Source organism: Mesoplodon mirus (assembly GCF_964341445.2).
Source record: "Mesoplodon mirus genome assembly, chromosome: 6".
NCBI classification, from domain to species: Eukaryota; Metazoa; Chordata; class Mammalia; order Artiodactyla; family Ziphiidae; genus Mesoplodon; species Mesoplodon mirus.
The window spans coordinates 118,160,267-118,177,407 of NC_138982.1; the positions used below are offsets into that span (position 1 = coordinate 118,160,267).

Consider the following 17,141-nt stretch of genomic DNA (forward strand, 5'->3'; position numbering starts at 1 on the left):
ATATAAGGCAGTCTTTCTTCTGAGTCTCTTATCTTATATCTGCTTTCCAGAGGGACTAACTGGGGTTGCTAAATTTCCCTTCTCCTATACAGATTTTAGGATTCTGATTTTTGTCATATTTAGATAACTTCAAGATCCTAAATAGCTCTCATAGTGGCACCAGATGACCCATGTTCATCTGACATTGGCCCTCCTTCATCAGGGATTTGTCGTTACACTGGGGTAAAGCTGGTCTCACACCTTTTTCTTGGTGAGGAAGGGAGGTGTTTGAAAGCCCTTGTTCCGTATCCATCCACATGACTGCTGCTACTTTGGAGTAAAGTTCAGGGAACATCATTTTTTAAGGTTTGTGGGGAAGAACACAGGCCTCCTTCCACTTGATCACTTCACGAGTCTTTGGGTCTTAAAATTCAGATTTTGTTACCCCTTAGCTCTCCGTTGCAGGCTCCATGGGAATTCTTGAGGGCTAAGAAACAAGATATGGTTCAAAAGCAGCATCAGTTAGTCCTGGGCTTAATGTGGGCAGTCTGAGGGCATTCTTCCATCAAATACCATCCAATAGGAGTTTCTGTGATTTTAACTATATTCTATATCCACATTGCCCAGTATGGTAGCCACTAGTCATATACGGCTGTTGAACCCTTGAAACTGAAACGTGGCTAATAGGAGTAAGGAAGTAGGTTTTTAATTTCAATTAAATTTAAGTTTAATAACCGTGTCTAGACTGTCTACATTTGTGGCTTAAAGGTTTATTCCTTCCTTAATTGTGGGAAGTATATAATATAAAGAAAACTGATAAAATTCTGTTTCCATTCTTTAAAATAGATGTACTTAAGTGCGGTCAGAAGGAGGAGAGAGAAAGGAAATCCTGGCATACTTTTTTTTTGCATCCAAAAGAACTGAAGAAAAATGAATTCTCATAGATTTATGAGGATCCACCTTTAGGAAAACCATGACTCATTAGAAGTATGGCAACCACTGTTTGAGAATCACTGGGATAGAAATGTTTAGGGCCCAGCAAGTTCTAAATTATATGATGTCTATGACTTACAGCTAGGATGGTCAGGAAAAATAGTTCAGGAAATAAAGATATGAACCAGGGCTGTGGCAATGAGTCCAGAAAGGAACAAATACATGAGGGAGAATGTGAAATTGTAAAACAAATTTCATCATCATAAGGTGAAATGAACCATGAATTGAGCTCAGTGATAAAAAAAAGATATTTCCAGTCCGTAAAAAGGGTTTTTGAGGTTGGAAGCCATATCTGGTGTATCTGGGTCTTCTTAGAGCATAATTCAATCAATGAAATGAATGAAGTTTCAAAAAGTCATGAATCACATAGATGTGTTACAGATGCTCCTGAGTGGGTCCCCAACAAGGGTCCTTCTGTCCAGTTTCCTTCAAACCAACGAAGTTTGGGTTAGGAGCAAAGGAAAGCTTCATTCTCTGATCAGATAACGGAGAGATGGGAGCTCGCTCTAAAGCAGGAGTCCACAATCCCCCCCCACTCCGGACCCCAAGTCCGTGGAAGAATTTTCTTCCAGGAAACCAGTCCTTGGGGATCGCTGCTCTACAGCACAGGGCTCTCCCGACAGGCTGGCAGGGAAGGGAGGGGGCGGGGTTCTTGCTGGGTGGCTGCAGCTGTGCTGCTCAGGCTCCTGATCAAGGTGCCAGGCGCAACATCTCTGCTCGCGGCCCGCTGCTGCCATCTTGGATTAAGTGTCATGCGTGGCTACTGCACCCCGACACCAAGCTTCGGTGTAGGCTCAGCTGTTTTCTTTCTCAGGCGGAACTCTGGTCTGAAGGGCCGGGTGCGAGGCCTCTGCACACTGCCCCCTGGGAGCAAGTGAGACTAGTCTAAACACCCAGGAAAAGGGGGAGAAAAAAGGTTAGACTTTATTGTATTACCCAGTCCCCTTAGAATTGTTAATGGGTTTTGCCGGTGACAGTTGTGCTTTGTGTGTTTTCCAAAAGGAGGGTGTTTATTTGATTCCTTGGATAATTTGATGATTTTGAATTACTCAGTCTTTTAGTATTTTCATAAATACTAAGTGTGGTTTATCTTTTCCTTCTAGAAAAGTGGGAGAAAAGAGTTTATATTTGTTTATAATAGTAAGTTGGGGGTGGGTGCAGTTAGAGATCAATGGATCTCTTAAAAAATGCTATAGTCTTAATGAAATGAGAATAACTGTTCTTGGATTTCCATTGTTTTACCTGGCCACTTTAAATGGTCAATAACTTATTAAGGGAGTTTACAAAGTTACATTTGGAGGAGACGTGGATAGAAGTCTAACGATTGTTGTGATTAGTATTTTTTCCTTTTTTCCTCTTATGGGAGCAGTATTTATTCTGTTTTATCATCAGCACCACTGTGCCCCTTAGAAGGCAGTAGCAGAAATGTAAAAGATTCAACACTGCAGTAGCCTTAGAGCTTAGGGGGATCCTGACACCTTGTGAAACTCCCAGGTCTGTGCATCTCCTCCAGCGGCCCCATGACCTCCCACACGCACTGAGCCCCTGGGCTTTAAGCTAGGGAATGTTAGAAGTGTTCCACTGAAGGCCCTGCCTACTTTTTTTCTAGATGGGCTTTTCCTCTCGCTTTGTATTAGTCATTTATTGAATAAATAGATCTTGAGTGCCTCCTGTATACCATTTACTTTTGTTAGATCCAGCTCTCAATCCTGTCTCTCTTTAAATCAATGTGATGGAAATTCTTTAGAACTTTTGTCATATGAATGGACTTTTGCCTCTTTTCCAGTTTAAATATAAACTTCCACTATTTTTACAGTTATTTATGCTTTTCACTGGGAATTTTAAATGAGTGGGAAATTAAATAAGTGAATTTATAATATCAACCTTAGTAAGAAGATACCAGTAATTAACCATAAAGATATTGAATTCAATATAATATTAAATAACATACACAGAGGGAAAGTGAGAATTAGGCTTTGGAAGAAAAGAAAAGATGTATTTCCAACTGGTCCATGAAGCTTTTTCAAACAATACTCTTATCTCTCTAAATCCCCATGGCCCTTCTTACCTATTGTTAAACTTATAATCAGCCTGTGTGTAGGACGTTTGTGTAGGAGGGGAGTGGACTGCACAATTAGATTATAATCTCTTTAAGAATTAGGACTGTATCATTTAAAAATTAGCATTCATTAGATATTCATTGATTCACTTGTGTACTTTGTATTGATAAAAGTTAGATGGTTTAGCGTTATACGCCAGTAAATAGAGAGGAAGCTCAGTGCTAGAAATCTAGAATTGGTTTCTGTTGCAGTTTTTCAATTCCACAAATCGTAAAGGGTTCTTGGTGAATGTATTTGCTTGGGAATCCAACTGTTACTCTCTACCAATACATAGTAAATTTTAAAACTATGTAATTTGTTCCATAATTGTTTTTTCTTCATCTAAAAACATAGCTCTTGATGTTATATGATCTGATGCATAAGTAATCATGCATATTTGTCTAAATATATTACAAATTTTTATTTTTAGTTAAAAGTTACCATTGTTTGACTGTAAAGATCCCTCATGATCTACAGAACTCTGAGTATTTTGCTTCTCTTTTTCCAGACCCTGCTTTTATCTAATGTTTCTAGAAAAAAGTTTTCCACTGGGGAAATTATTAACTTGATGTCAGCAGATGCCCAGCAGCTCATGGACTTGACCGCAAACATCAATCTCCTTTGGTCAGGTCCTTTTCAAATCCTGATGGCCGTATCATTTCTTTGGCAAGAGCTGGGTCCGGCAGTGTTAGCAGGGCTGGCAGTCTTGGTGTTTGTTATCCCAGTGAACGCTTTAGTTGCAAATAGAATGAAAAAGCTGAAGGTAAGAATATGATTGCCTCAAGTTACATGCGTCCAACAGTACTTATTACTTTAATACATTTAGGTGCTGAAAATTTATACCTTCTTTTATATTTTTCTGGATTTTTCAAATAATTACCAAAAAGATTAGGCTTTAAAGATGAGAAATAGAAAATAACATATGATTATAAAATAATTATGAGTTACTAAACACACTAGTATTTAGAATAACAGGTTTTTCAGTGAATACTTTTAAACTAATTTTAAAAAAATATTCTGGATTTTAAATAATTGTAAGTCAAATTTTTAGGAATGGACTTACATTTTCAGGACCTTAATCTAGAGCCCTAAGACATCCAAAGAGACTCCAATATTATATGCAAATATTCCAAACAGAAAGTATGCTTTAATCACACAAACAATATTAAGGATATTAACTTGTAAATGTGTACTTTGTTAGATATACAAATACTTATTATTATATATAAAATAATTGTGGCAGTATTATTGGAGGAAACCCTTAAGAAGCAATACCTAAACAATGATAAGTATAAAATAATATAAATATTAAGCATTTGAGTAAATATATAATACTTATATAATGTTTGCAAAAAAAACAGCATTTGAAAATATACATTTTAATCACTCTAATTTCCAAAGTACTAATAACACTCAAGATAGTACACTTAAAATATAGAAACCTTTATTTACATATATATATATATATATATATATATATATATATATAATTGATAGAGTTTGGAGAATTTTTTTCCCATTTTAATAGAATATGGATATTATTTTATCATTACATTCTAAATAACTATTATATTTTCTACTCTTTTAGAAAATGTACACCTTGTTTTTATCCTACTGCTGGCTACTTTTAAGTTTATAATGTCTATTTATAACTATTTTCTAACATTATCAACAGAATAATATTGCATGAACATTATAAGATGGTTTTATATAAAATAGTATATAAAACAGAGGAAATACATTGTATTTTTAAAAATAGCTATGGTCATGTCAATTAAAGTATTAGCAACTCTCATCAAATATATTTTCATTTTCTTTCCCTTACATAGAAAAGCCAAATGAAGAACAAAGACAAACAGATAAAACTGCTCAATGAAATCTTACATGGAATTAAGGTAATATAAAAAGAGCATACCTTTAATTTAACTATTTAGAATATAGCAATGAGTTAAACAATAAATGAATTTTTTAGCATTCTCAATATCAAAGTAATGATATAAGTATAGTTTTTGAGGGAGTATTTTAGATTTCAGATGTATAGGAATTCTTATTGTTGAAATAACATTTAAATAAAGCCAAATAAAATGCAGGGGTTTTTTTTGTTTGATTCTCAACCAACAACTAAACACAAATATCCCAAAAGATACGAACTATTACTTGTTTCAAGGGTAGAAGAGATGGGATGAAGCAGGGCAGACTGACAATACCATTGTCATCAGTGTGAAGGCAGATTTATACGGGGTCAGTGATGAGAAGGTAGATATATACGGGGTTCTTTTACTCAGAATAGAGATGATCATACAAATGCTATTCTATGAAAGGTGTGTTACAGATATTTGTTTCCTAGAAAAGCTACCCCCACTCCACACCACTAACATTTTCTCTGTGATAAAATGAGTGAAACCTGTTGAACTTTTGTATAGAGATCTTCCTGAATTTACAATGGGGCTGTATCCTGATAAACCCATCATAAGCTGAAAATATCCTTAAGTCGAAAATGCATTTAATACACCTAACATACTGAATATCTTAGCTTAGCCTAGCTGAAATATGCTCAGATCACTTACATTAGACTACAGTTGGGCAAAATTATCTAACACAGAGCCTATTTTATAATAAGGTGTGGAAAAGTTCATTTATTGAATACTGTACTGAAAGTGAAAAACAGAATGGTAGTATGGTTACAGAATGGTTGCAAGTGTATTGGTTGTTTACCCTCTGGACTGTGTGGATGTCCAGAATCATGACAGAGTAGTATACCACATATTACTAACCCGGGAAAAGATCAAAATCCAAAAATGGAGGTGCAGTTTCCATTGAATGAGCATTGCTTTTGCACCATCCTAAAGCTGAAAAATCCTAAATTGAATCATTGTAAATTGGAGACCTTCTGTATATAATTTCAAATCCTATTGCACTTGGATTATAGCTTACCAGATTTTTCTAAAGCACAAAATTTGCAGAGTTCATATGGAATTTCCTTCTAACATTTAAAACTGCATAGGACGTTCCCTCTGTCTGGTGCATCTATCATTATATGCACAGAATAAACCCATTATATGTACCCATTGATTCACCTTAGAATCAATAAATGATATACTGTATTGTGCTGTGTAGAATTTTTACAAAAATATAAATTACTGAAGTGAAAGACATTGTTAGATTGAAGATACCTTGAAAGGAGGCTATTATTCATTTAATCATCTGAACTTTAGAATAGCAATAAGTAACTCTGAAATTTAACTCAGATTATTCAATAAGGTCACACATCCCCAAAGTATATGATCCAGGTGCATCTTGCATCTCTTGGTGGGTTAATTGAGAGCCCCTGCATCCATTAGAAAGTAGAGTGATGTATGTTCATAGGTTTTAAGTATTGATATTCATAAAAGGAAATTTGTGTTATCAATAGGACTAGGACAGTGTAGATAAAATAAAAGAAAATTTCCTCAAGATCTAAGCAAAGTTCAAGATTTAAAATAGCAGTCCCAGTAGTAAATACACTAGAATATTGGTAGAGGTCCAAGTGGTAATCAATTAGTATAGTTTAAAGGTGTGAGCCGTTTGCATCCTTGGAGTCTGAAAACAGGTGTCATAGAGGCTCTATTTGATAATGATAGTATATTAGCATTTATTGAATATTTTCTATGTGTCATGCACTGTGCCTATCACTTTATATCTGTTTCCTCATATAATTCTTACAAACCTCAAGAAAAAGATTTCTCATCTTCATTTTACAAATAAGGAAACAAAGTATCTGAGCAGGTAAGGGTCATGTCTAAGTTCACAGAGCTGGGGAGAGATTATTAGAGATCTCCAGAGAAGCAGGACTAATAGGACAGATAGACAGATAGACATATAGATAGATAGATATAGATAGATAGATAGATAGATAAAGATTTATTTTAAGGAATTGACTTATGATTATGGGGGCTGGCAAGTGTGAAACCTGTTGAGCAGCCTGGAAATTCCAGCAGGAGTTGATGTTGACATCTTGAGTCTGGAGGCAGAATTCCTTCCTTCTCAGGGAACCTCGGTTTTTTCTCTTAAGGTCTTCAACTGATTGGATGAGGCCAACCCATTTAATGGAGGGTAATCTGCTTTATTTTAAGTCTGATGATTTAAATGTTAATCAGATCTAAAAATTACCTTCACAGCAACATCTAGACTGGTGTTTAATCAAAGAACTGGTCAACATAACGTAGCCAAATTAACACATAAAATTAATCATCACAAAGGGATAGAGCTGGAATTTGAATGTAGGTCTATCTCACTCTAAAACATATGTGGTGAGCCATTGTATGATTCTGCTTCTGCATGTTTTGATCTCAGAAAATAGTTTACAATCTCAGAACACCAGTAACCTTTCAGAAAACGGCTTGAAGTCCCAAGACATCAGTTTTCAAGAAATTGGGAGACCAAGGAGAGAAGCTTAGATATTTAGAAATGGGAAGAGAACGGAACTGAGAGTTGGACCAGCAGGAAAACTGACAGGATTAAGCTAGATAGAAACTGCTATGGAGCTCATGCCAGGAACTGGGATGTTGCCAAAATCTGGCTCAAGAATAAGCTACTGGTGGGTAAGAGAGACATAAGCCTGGGGAAATGGTGATTTCCTCCCCCGACCCCCCCCCCAGAAAAACACAATTCAAGGAAGTGTTTTGACTCACTTGAAAACAGGGGAAATTTTCTTTACTTTATAGGTAACATCTTTTTTTTTTTTACCTACACAATTATGTGAGTATGTGTATGTGTTATAGTGTGTGTATTTGTGCATGTTTTTATTCCTTCTATAATATTGATTGTCAAATAGTCATTGTCTGACTTCTTCACAGATCCTTAAACTTTATGCATGGGAACCCTCCTATAAAAAGAAGATTATTGAAATTCGAGAACAGGAATTGGAAGTTCAAAAATCAGCTGGGTATCTTGCTGTATTTTCTATGCTGACTTTAACTTGCATTCCATTCTTTGTGAGTGTGTGTATTATTTCTTGTTTTGATTTTCAAATTTGATTTGCAGATTCACCTTCAAATTACCTGGAATTAAGTTGTTCAAAGTGAAATCTTCTTTATCTGAATTTAAATTAAAAAATATGCAGTCATTAACCTATGGAGATAAGAGAATGAAAGATTTAAAGAAGGGGCAAAATTTTTTGGTGCATTCTCATTGGTCTGTATTTTTTATATATAATAAGATTTTACATCTTTGTAAATTTCTTATAGATTGAACATATGCCATCCTCATTCTTAAAAAATATAACCTGTATTTCAGAGTTCCATTTCAGCTCTAAATTTTTTTGATTTTCCTGATTAATCCCTTTTAAACAAGACCCAAAGTCACACTACATAGAGATGGGAAGGGAAGTTATCTAAACATTTATTGAGTGTTTCTACTGTTTACCAGACAAGTTATATGCATTGCTTTATTTCATTCTTGAAATAATAAGACATTACTTTTCTCATTTCACAAAAAGAAATGGAAATATTGATAGTTTGGAAACATCCTCAAAGTTATAGAATTAGTATTTGTAGGTGAATTGATATGAACTGAGGTCATTCTCCTTCTGTCACTTCATACAAATATTGGGAATCTCATGCTATTTAAAGAGTATAAATTGCCTTGAAATATGAAGCAGCAGCTGAAAGCTGAAGGATAAGAAAACTACATATACCCGAAGCATCAATTTTAACCAAAGTTACCACTCTCAGTGGTGAGGGGGTCAGGGAACATTCTATATGTCTCCCCTGTTGTTAATTTAAAATATTATTATTTTTTATTCAAACAGACATATGGGTATTATGAAAGTAAAAGCAATATTTACATTTGGAATATTTTGGTAGAAATGTCCAAGAAACATTTGTTTAAGACAGTCCTATGTACATGATAAATAGTCAATACATTCTCAGGCATAAATGAACTTTTCTGCCTTTTCTAAATAAAACTTATGCGAGTAAATATAAATCTTATCAGTCGTGATTTAATTATGCCTTCCTCAGTTAATACTAAGACACAGAGAAAGTATAATTATTGAATATGAGACAGAAGGTATGCACACGTTACTGGAAAAAATTTACATAAAACTTCTTCATTTTGAAAAAAGATGAACTACTATACGTTTTAAATGGGAATAATTACTCTAGTGAAAATATGATATGTCAAAGAAGGGAGCTAGACCACATGTTCATAGGATGTCATTATCTAAGATACACAATTGTATGATCTGTACTAAACATTGATTTCATATCCTTCTGCAGTAGTACTGAATAGTACTGCATTTTAGTAAACAGCAACAATAAAGGTTATTAAAATTTTCTTTTCTAATTTTGAGTCTCTAACTCATAATTGAATAATTAAAGATAATAACATATCTCTATTTTTAAGGTGTCCCTGGCAACATTTGGCGTCTATTTCTTACTGGACGAAGGCAACATTTTAACAGCCACTAAAGTGTTCACATCTATGTCTTTGTTTAATATTTTGAGGCTTCCTCTGTTTGATTTACCAATGGTGATCTCAGCTGTGGTCCAGGTACATCCAAAGTATCCTTAAACTGAGAATCATTTCTCTGCTGAAATCTATGGTTTTGCATATTTCATTTCTTTGTCTTTTTTTAAAATTTCACTTTTTGTAGTTGCTTTACACTGCTTTCAAAATTAACCTCCCTGAATTAATGAGCAATAGAGAACATTATAGAATGGAGGGAATCGTGTCTTCTTTGCCTGTGCTTCTTTCTATAAAAATGACTTTTAAACATCTTTTCAACAGAAAGTCAATTGAAAATGACTTTCAATATGTGATACTGTTTTCTTTGCTAAGTGTTAATTTCTTTTATTTAGCATTTTTAAAATTTGGTTTTTGACACTATACCACTATACCATTTTTCTGCTTTCAGCTGAAAAATTTTTAACTAGGTGCTTTGCACAGAGCTGGATCTGAATTTTCCCAGGGTTCAGCAGCATTTCATCTATACTGAATGAATAAACCAGAGAGAAAAGTGCATTGATAATATCAGTCTGCCAACAAACCTTGTATGAGGTATCTGGTTCAGCCTGCTTTTGTTGTAACCTCCAATTGCTAGAGGCTCTTTAGATGCTATAATGAGTAGAAGGCGGCTAAAACCACACGGAATCCAAAGAACTGAGTTCCTTCATCCCTTTGCCCTGAGATTTTCTCAGTTAAATTTTTTTGATATCAGGTTGGGGCATTCCACCATCAAATCCTTTTCAAGTCTGGGTTCATAAACAAAGTGAATCTTTGCGTATTGGAACCGGCTCTTTGATCTAAGAACTTTGCCTTTTAATTTTTAAATTATTTAAATAAAGAGTAACATACTTCTATAGTAAATACCAATTAAGCTATTTTTGTTACATAATACCATTTTTATGTTATTATACTAATAATGACCAACAGAGGGCATAGAAGTACTATTGTTGTGATGCTTTTAACACTTGTTTCACAGCACACTTCTTTTAAAGAAAATGTCATTCTTAGAGTAACAGTTTAGTTTTGCTTTTGAAATTAGAATCTAGCTAAAGGTCTGGTATGGCAAAGTGTTTTCCAACTCCTAGTGGTACGCTACTACTGTCACTAAACAAATAAGGAAAACAATTGTCAAAAAAAAAAAGAAGAAGAAGAAAAGAAAAGAGAAGAAAAAGAAAAAGAACCAGCTCTGCATACTGATATGACACACTTGGTAAACAAAACCACAGCCCAATTACATCTTATCCATTAACAATAGACATTTCCTAGCATAAAGTGAATAAAAATATACTAGAGGTTTCATGCAAGTCAGCTTCAGGGGGAAAAATGATTCTATTTATCATAATTGTAGCTAAACATTTTACAGGTATTTTACTATAACTAAATGTTACTATTGCCAAAACAATCATTTTATTTATGCTCAGAAGCAGAATTCATTCAATCGTCCTGAAGTTGCTTTTAAAAACTAATTTCTCTATAATTATTAATTAATCAGTTATTATGTCTTTACTAGAATGTTAAGGAGGAATTTTGGTTTCTTCTTCTCATGCTTTCCTGCATATATGATATTTGTTTTGATCTTTGGTCCTTGAAACTGTTCTTTTTCTTTATGGATGGACTTATTTATAAACATTAAAACAATGCAAACTATGCTTGCTGAATATTTTTATCAAAACAGTGCAAACTATGCTTGCTGAATATTTTTATCAATATCTTCAATTTGCATCAAAAAATTTTAATCATACTGTAAATCACAATAAATTCTTTTCAGTTTAACTTGTGCTTGAAACCCAAAAAAATTCATTTGCATTTATTTTGATAGACAAGAATATCATTGGTTCGTTTGGAAGACTTTCTCAATACTGAGGACTTTCATCCTCGAAGTATAGAAACAAAGTACATAGGAGGTCAGCAGTTCCTCTTTGTATTCAATATTTATTTGACTTCTAGGCTGAAGACAATTGATTCTAAGATATATTTGTATTTATTTTTTCTTCCTAGATCATGCCATTGGTTTTACAAATGCTTCCTTTTCCTGGGATAAAACAGGGATTCCAATATTAAAAGAGTAAGTCATGGTTTGGGGAAAATTAAAAACAAAAAAATTTTAGCATTGAATTCTATAATGTTCCATGTTTTTATTTTTTAGAGTTTTTAAGCAGAAGATGAATCTATAGGAATTTACAAGATTTTTTTTAAACCTCTCACTGCACATTTCATTTTTATGTTTGTTTTACTCTTTTTTCCCTTTTCATTTCCTCTGCAGCATTTGCTGTTGCATTTTGGAAGTTTGGGTGTTTGTAGAATAATGTAGGACAACGTGAATAGCAGCAATTTCAGGGATGATACCCAGTGCAGTGATACAGTGACTTGTCTAGGAATATACATTGAAAACAATTATAACAAGAACTTCTTATGTCATCTCTCTCCTTTTCTTGTCATGCAGCTTAAACATAAAGATTCCAGAAGGAGCTTTAGTGGCTGTTATAGGGCAAGTTGGGTCTGGAAAATCATCTCTGCTTTCTGCCGTTCTAGGGGAAATGGAGAAACTTAAAGGAGTAGTCCAAAGAAAGGTAAAGTCAACAATTCATTCTTTTCACATCTCTTAGTGTAATAGGCTACAGCCAGCATATCATTAGTGTCAATAAGAATTTATCAAATTGAATTGAAGATGCAAGTATTTAATGTGCATTTCTAGTTTGTAACAATCATTTAAATTTCCACAGAAATTGATTAACTATGGATGGCTTAGTAAGAGCATTGTGTCCTCCAATTACTTCAGCAAATCATTTAGGAATGCTTATGGTAATTGTTTGATGATATTAACTAAATTGCAACCAATTATAGAGAAACGAATGTGATTTATAATGTAATTTGATTAGGTTTCTAATTATCATTCACTGCAATGTTTTCTAAGTAATTACGGCCGTTCCATTTCTAAGAAATCTTGTAGTTGCTCATGAGAAGGACTTTTGACCTAGAAAAACCTCAGGAAAATCATAATATTAATAGCTTACATTTAAATTTAAGCCTTTGGACTAAGGAGAGGTCTACTCCCAGCCATTTGTTTTATTCTTAAAGGACAGTAGGAATAAGAATTCAAGAAGTTCTTCATCAGCTTTTTCTTCTTTGAAATACTAGACTATCTAATGAGTTTTTCCTTAGACCTAACTAACTCTTAGGTAAAATACTACCTATTCGCTCTTCTCACATCTGACAAGATGCAGAAGCTCTATGGATCTGAAACCAGTGTCTTCACAGTTTTGCTCTCGAGGAAAAAGCAACTGCAAATCTTTTTATTTTTTGTTCATAATATATCTTTCCTGACTCCAGTTCTTTAGCGATTATTTATTTCTCTCTCAGCATTGCTATTTCGTATTTTGGAATCAAGTATGATTTTTAGGACTTTTTCTGATAAGGTTACACTTAATGAATACCTCTACTCTTTAACTTTAAGTACACGATCTTTGTCTCCTTATGCTCTTCCTGATGATTACAATCAGCCATTTGTCTATCAATCAAGATGACTATACCTTTTCCTAGGCCAGTAAGTATCCTTTAAAAATATAATGCTTGTCATGTTGATTTTAGTATTGTTCAGTTTCTTTGGCTAATTTCACAAAGCAATCATTGAGCACATACTATGTGCCTAGCACTTAGTACCAGGGAAATAAACATGAATAAGATATGCTACTCTTCTTACAGAGTTCATAGTCTAGTGAGGGAGATACTAAGATCAATTACAACAAGTATTTAAATTAGATTTTTTAAATGAAATGGTATAAAAACAACAAATTCTTCTTTAAAGAGAAAAACAATCAAAAAGTAAGTAGCCTTTTATTTAATCTTGAAAAATAATTAGGAGTGTATCAAGATAAAAACTATCAATTCTAGGTTTCACCTGATGCATAAATGATAATAATAATCTTGAAAGGTTAAGCAGTAGATTGAATAAGATAATGTGCAAAGACCTAGACTAGTTCTTGGCATAGAGTCAGCTGGCTCCCTATGAATTTTTATGGTTATTGTTATCTTCATTATGATTGTTGAGGTACTCATGGTAAGATTTAAAGATTATTTCTGATACCTTTGAGAATTCATAATTAAGAAAGTGTTCATGGTGATAATAGAAACCATAACATTGCTATTACTAATTGTAAAGCAGAGAGGACACACTTTGTGTATGTTAAGTTAGGGTTGTCAAAGAGAAACAATATATATATATTTTTTCAGAGGTATATAATGTGTTTTAATTCTCTCGGAAGAATTTCTCTTTAATGGCTTGTTTTTCTTTCTTTTTTTATTTTTTTAAAAATTTGATGAAAATTCATAATAATGCAACTGACAATGAAATTTAGTTATTTCTGAGATATACATTTTAAAGTAATAACTAGAATTATGACTTATAACATTATACCAGAACATATAAGATTTTAAGAAATTTCATGTAATGTCTGAAACATTTATATTAATTATTTCCATATAAATAACCCAAAGAAAGTTTAGTATTAGTTGTTTTTTGTTTGTTTGGTTGGTTGGTTTTTTATACTGCAGGTTCTTATTAGTCATCAATTTTATACACATCAGTGTATACATGTCAATCCCAATCGCCCAATTCAGCACACCACCATCCCCACCCCACCGCGGTTTTCCCCCCTTGGTGTCCATACGTTTGTTCTCTACATCTGTGCCTCAACTTCTGCCCTGCAAACCGGTTCATCTGTACCATTTTTCTAGGTTCCACATACATGCGTTAATATACGATATTTGTTTTAAAGGGAAATAATATTATCTGTCTGTATAGTTGACCACATTGTTCTTTAGGAATCTTGTTGGTCTGGATCAGTGGAGGATTTGAGGTACCACACTCTGAATTATTTCTGAAAACATTTTTAATCCTAAATATATGTGTCATCCTTATTATATTTAATTTAGTAGTAATATCATAATGATGGCATGGCCAACTTAACATTTAGTATTTATAAGGTGATCTTGTTTACGTCTTTCTGTTTCTCAAGGTTTCACATGAGCATTTTTTTGAGGCATATCATTCCAACGTTCAAATTCTAAGATCCTCTATTCTCAGTTTCTAAGGCTTACATCAGACATCATTCATGCAGAGTATCCAATATTCAATGTTCTTTGATAAAACATCAGAGAGTTAGAGTCCATTTTTGAATTAGCAAAATTTCTATTGTGGTTTTATTATTAAGAATGAAATGAAACAAAAACATTTTCATTTGTATGTGAGATGCAACTGATAATTATAATGATAATAAAAGGAAAAATTTACATCTCTGTGAAAACTGATCAACTTTTCTTCAGCTGCTGTCATAACAGAACATCAAGTCCACACCTCTCAATGTAGTATTTAGTTCCGGTTTCATATTATATACCACTTTTTCCTGTTCTGCAATCTTTTCTCTTGTGTTCTTCACCCTCTGTTCCCCTTATCTTGACTAATGTATATCAAGTATTCAGAACTTCTATCACCCAAGGACAGATTTAATATGCTATTCTAATCAAAGGTTATTCACTAAATGAGACAATTCAAGAGCAATTACTTTTGTGTTCAAGATCAAGTCAGATCAGAACTATATTGTTTTGGCTCAAAAGCCATTCTATGTCTTACATGCTCAACAAGGAGGAATTAAAAGTTAATCTTTGACCTTCAAAGTAGTTGGTAGAAATCAAAAGACTGGTAGTTACACACAGGTCTATGTCAGAAAGTACTTTAAATGTGTGGTATTGTTACAGAGTGCATAATATTCAAAAAACTCAAATCAGTGTTTGGATAGAGTCCATGGGGCAGATTGAATGTGAGTCTCTAGTTCAAATACTGGGAGTCCTTTGGAAGACAAGGGCTAGTTAAAAGGATATTTTAGGGCTTCCATGGTGGTGCAATGGCTGAGAATCTGCCTGCTAATACAGGGGACACAGGTTCGAACCCTGGTCTGGGAAGATCCCACATGCCGCGGAGCAACTAGGCCCATGAGCCACAACTCCTGAGCCTGTGCGTCTGGAGCCTGTGCTCCAAGAGAGGCCGCGATAGTGAGAGGCCTGTGCACCACAATGAAGAGTGGCCCCCGCTTGCCACAACTAGAGAAAGCCCTCGCACAGAAACGAAGACCCAACACAGCAAAAATAAATAAAATAAATTAAAAGGATATTTTATGTAGCAGAGTCATGTTCAAGAATAATGTCAAGACATAAAATTATCAAAAAATGAATTTAAGAGCAGTGAGTATGTGGAAGAGAGAGATATGCTGCCCAGACCCCCTCTTCTAGGAAGGGCTTGCCACCCAGCCTTGGGAGTACATATAACACATCAGCACCTTCATGCTGGCCTCCTGGGGTCCCACTCTGAAAGGCCAGGCCAGTTCAGCCTAACAGAGAACAACTCTGATGGGTGATGCACCTCCATAGCTCTCTGGAGGGTTGACCAAATCTTTGTTGGATCTGGATTGCTGTGTGACTTCCTGCTCTACCCAATCCTCCTTCTTCCTTTTCTTTTCTAAGAATTGATCCCAAGTAAACAACTTGCACCCCAAATTCAATATTATGGGCTGAATAGTATTCCCCCCAAATTCATATGTTGAAGTCCTAAACCACAGTACTTGAGAATGTGACTGTATTTGGAGATAAGGTCTTTAAGGAGGTAATAAGTTAAAATAAGGTCAGTAGGGTGGGCCCTAATCCAGTATGGCTGATATCTCTATGAGAAGAAGAAATTAGGACACACACACAAAGGGAAGGCCATGTGAAGACTCAGGAGAAGAAAGCCATCTACAAGCTAAGGAGATAGGCCTCAGGAGAAGCCAACCCTGCCAACACCTGATCTCACACTTGTGAGAAAAGAAATTTCTGTTGTTTAAGCAACCCAGTTCATGGTACCTTGTTAGTGTGGGTAGAGCTGACTAATAAACTCAGTGTCTGCTTCCAGAAAATCCCACCAGAGAGGTAACTTTGATAGCAGCTAGAGTGAAAGTAAATTAAAGGCACAAAGTAACTCATTTGAAGGGGCCTCTAATAAAAATACATAAGATTAAAACAGGATATAAGATTAAAATGTAAATAAAATATATTTACATTTAAGCAATAATCTAAATATTTTTAAATTCAATTCAAAGAAAGCAAAACCATGGACTAAATATGTTCCTTTAATGTGGTGCATGAAAGTTCTCCTTTTCCCTTGTTAAGAGTATTTATTTTATTTATTTCTTTTTTAGGGCTCTGTGGCTTATGTTTCCCAGCAGGCTTGGATTCAGAATTGCATTTTGCAAGAAAACATTCTCTTTGGCTCTGTCATGCAGAAGCAGCTTTATGAGCGAGTTTTGGAAGCCTGTGCTCTCCTTCCCGATTTGGAGCAGTTACCAAATGGAGATCAAACTGAGATTGGAGAAAGAGTAAGGAAAATATATTTTATCTTATGCAGGAATAAGGAATAATAACATTCCATTCAGCTGTGCTAATAAAATACTTATAGCCTTTTTACTGAGGTCTTGAAGAGCTATAGAACTATAATTTTAAAAAGTCATTGTAGAATTCCTATGAAAGAGACGGCCATATTAAGGATGAATAATTATT

The 17,141-nt window shown here is 34.3% G+C and overlaps 1 protein-coding gene across 3 annotated transcripts in view; it reads left to right on the forward strand.

Annotated features, from left to right (window-relative positions):
* LOC309806070 (multidrug resistance-associated protein 1-like) overlaps nucleotides 1-17,141 on the forward strand; it is an 85,856-nt gene that overhangs the window by 28,104 nt on the left and 40,611 nt on the right. For all 3 annotated transcript variants that reach the window (XM_082624477.1, XM_082624478.1, XM_082624479.1), the window contains 8 exons: nucleotides 3,580-3,834; nucleotides 4,901-4,966; nucleotides 7,907-8,044; nucleotides 9,456-9,602; nucleotides 11,377-11,461; nucleotides 11,556-11,622; nucleotides 12,001-12,127; nucleotides 16,784-16,960. In XM_082624477.1, the coding sequence (XP_082480603.1) occupies nucleotides 3,580-3,834; nucleotides 4,901-4,966; nucleotides 7,907-8,044; nucleotides 9,456-9,602; nucleotides 11,377-11,461; nucleotides 11,556-11,622; nucleotides 12,001-12,127; nucleotides 16,784-16,960 (1,062 nt within the window). The remainder of the gene's footprint in view (nucleotides 1-3,579; nucleotides 3,835-4,900; nucleotides 4,967-7,906; nucleotides 8,045-9,455; nucleotides 9,603-11,376; nucleotides 11,462-11,555; nucleotides 11,623-12,000; nucleotides 12,128-16,783; nucleotides 16,961-17,141) is intronic.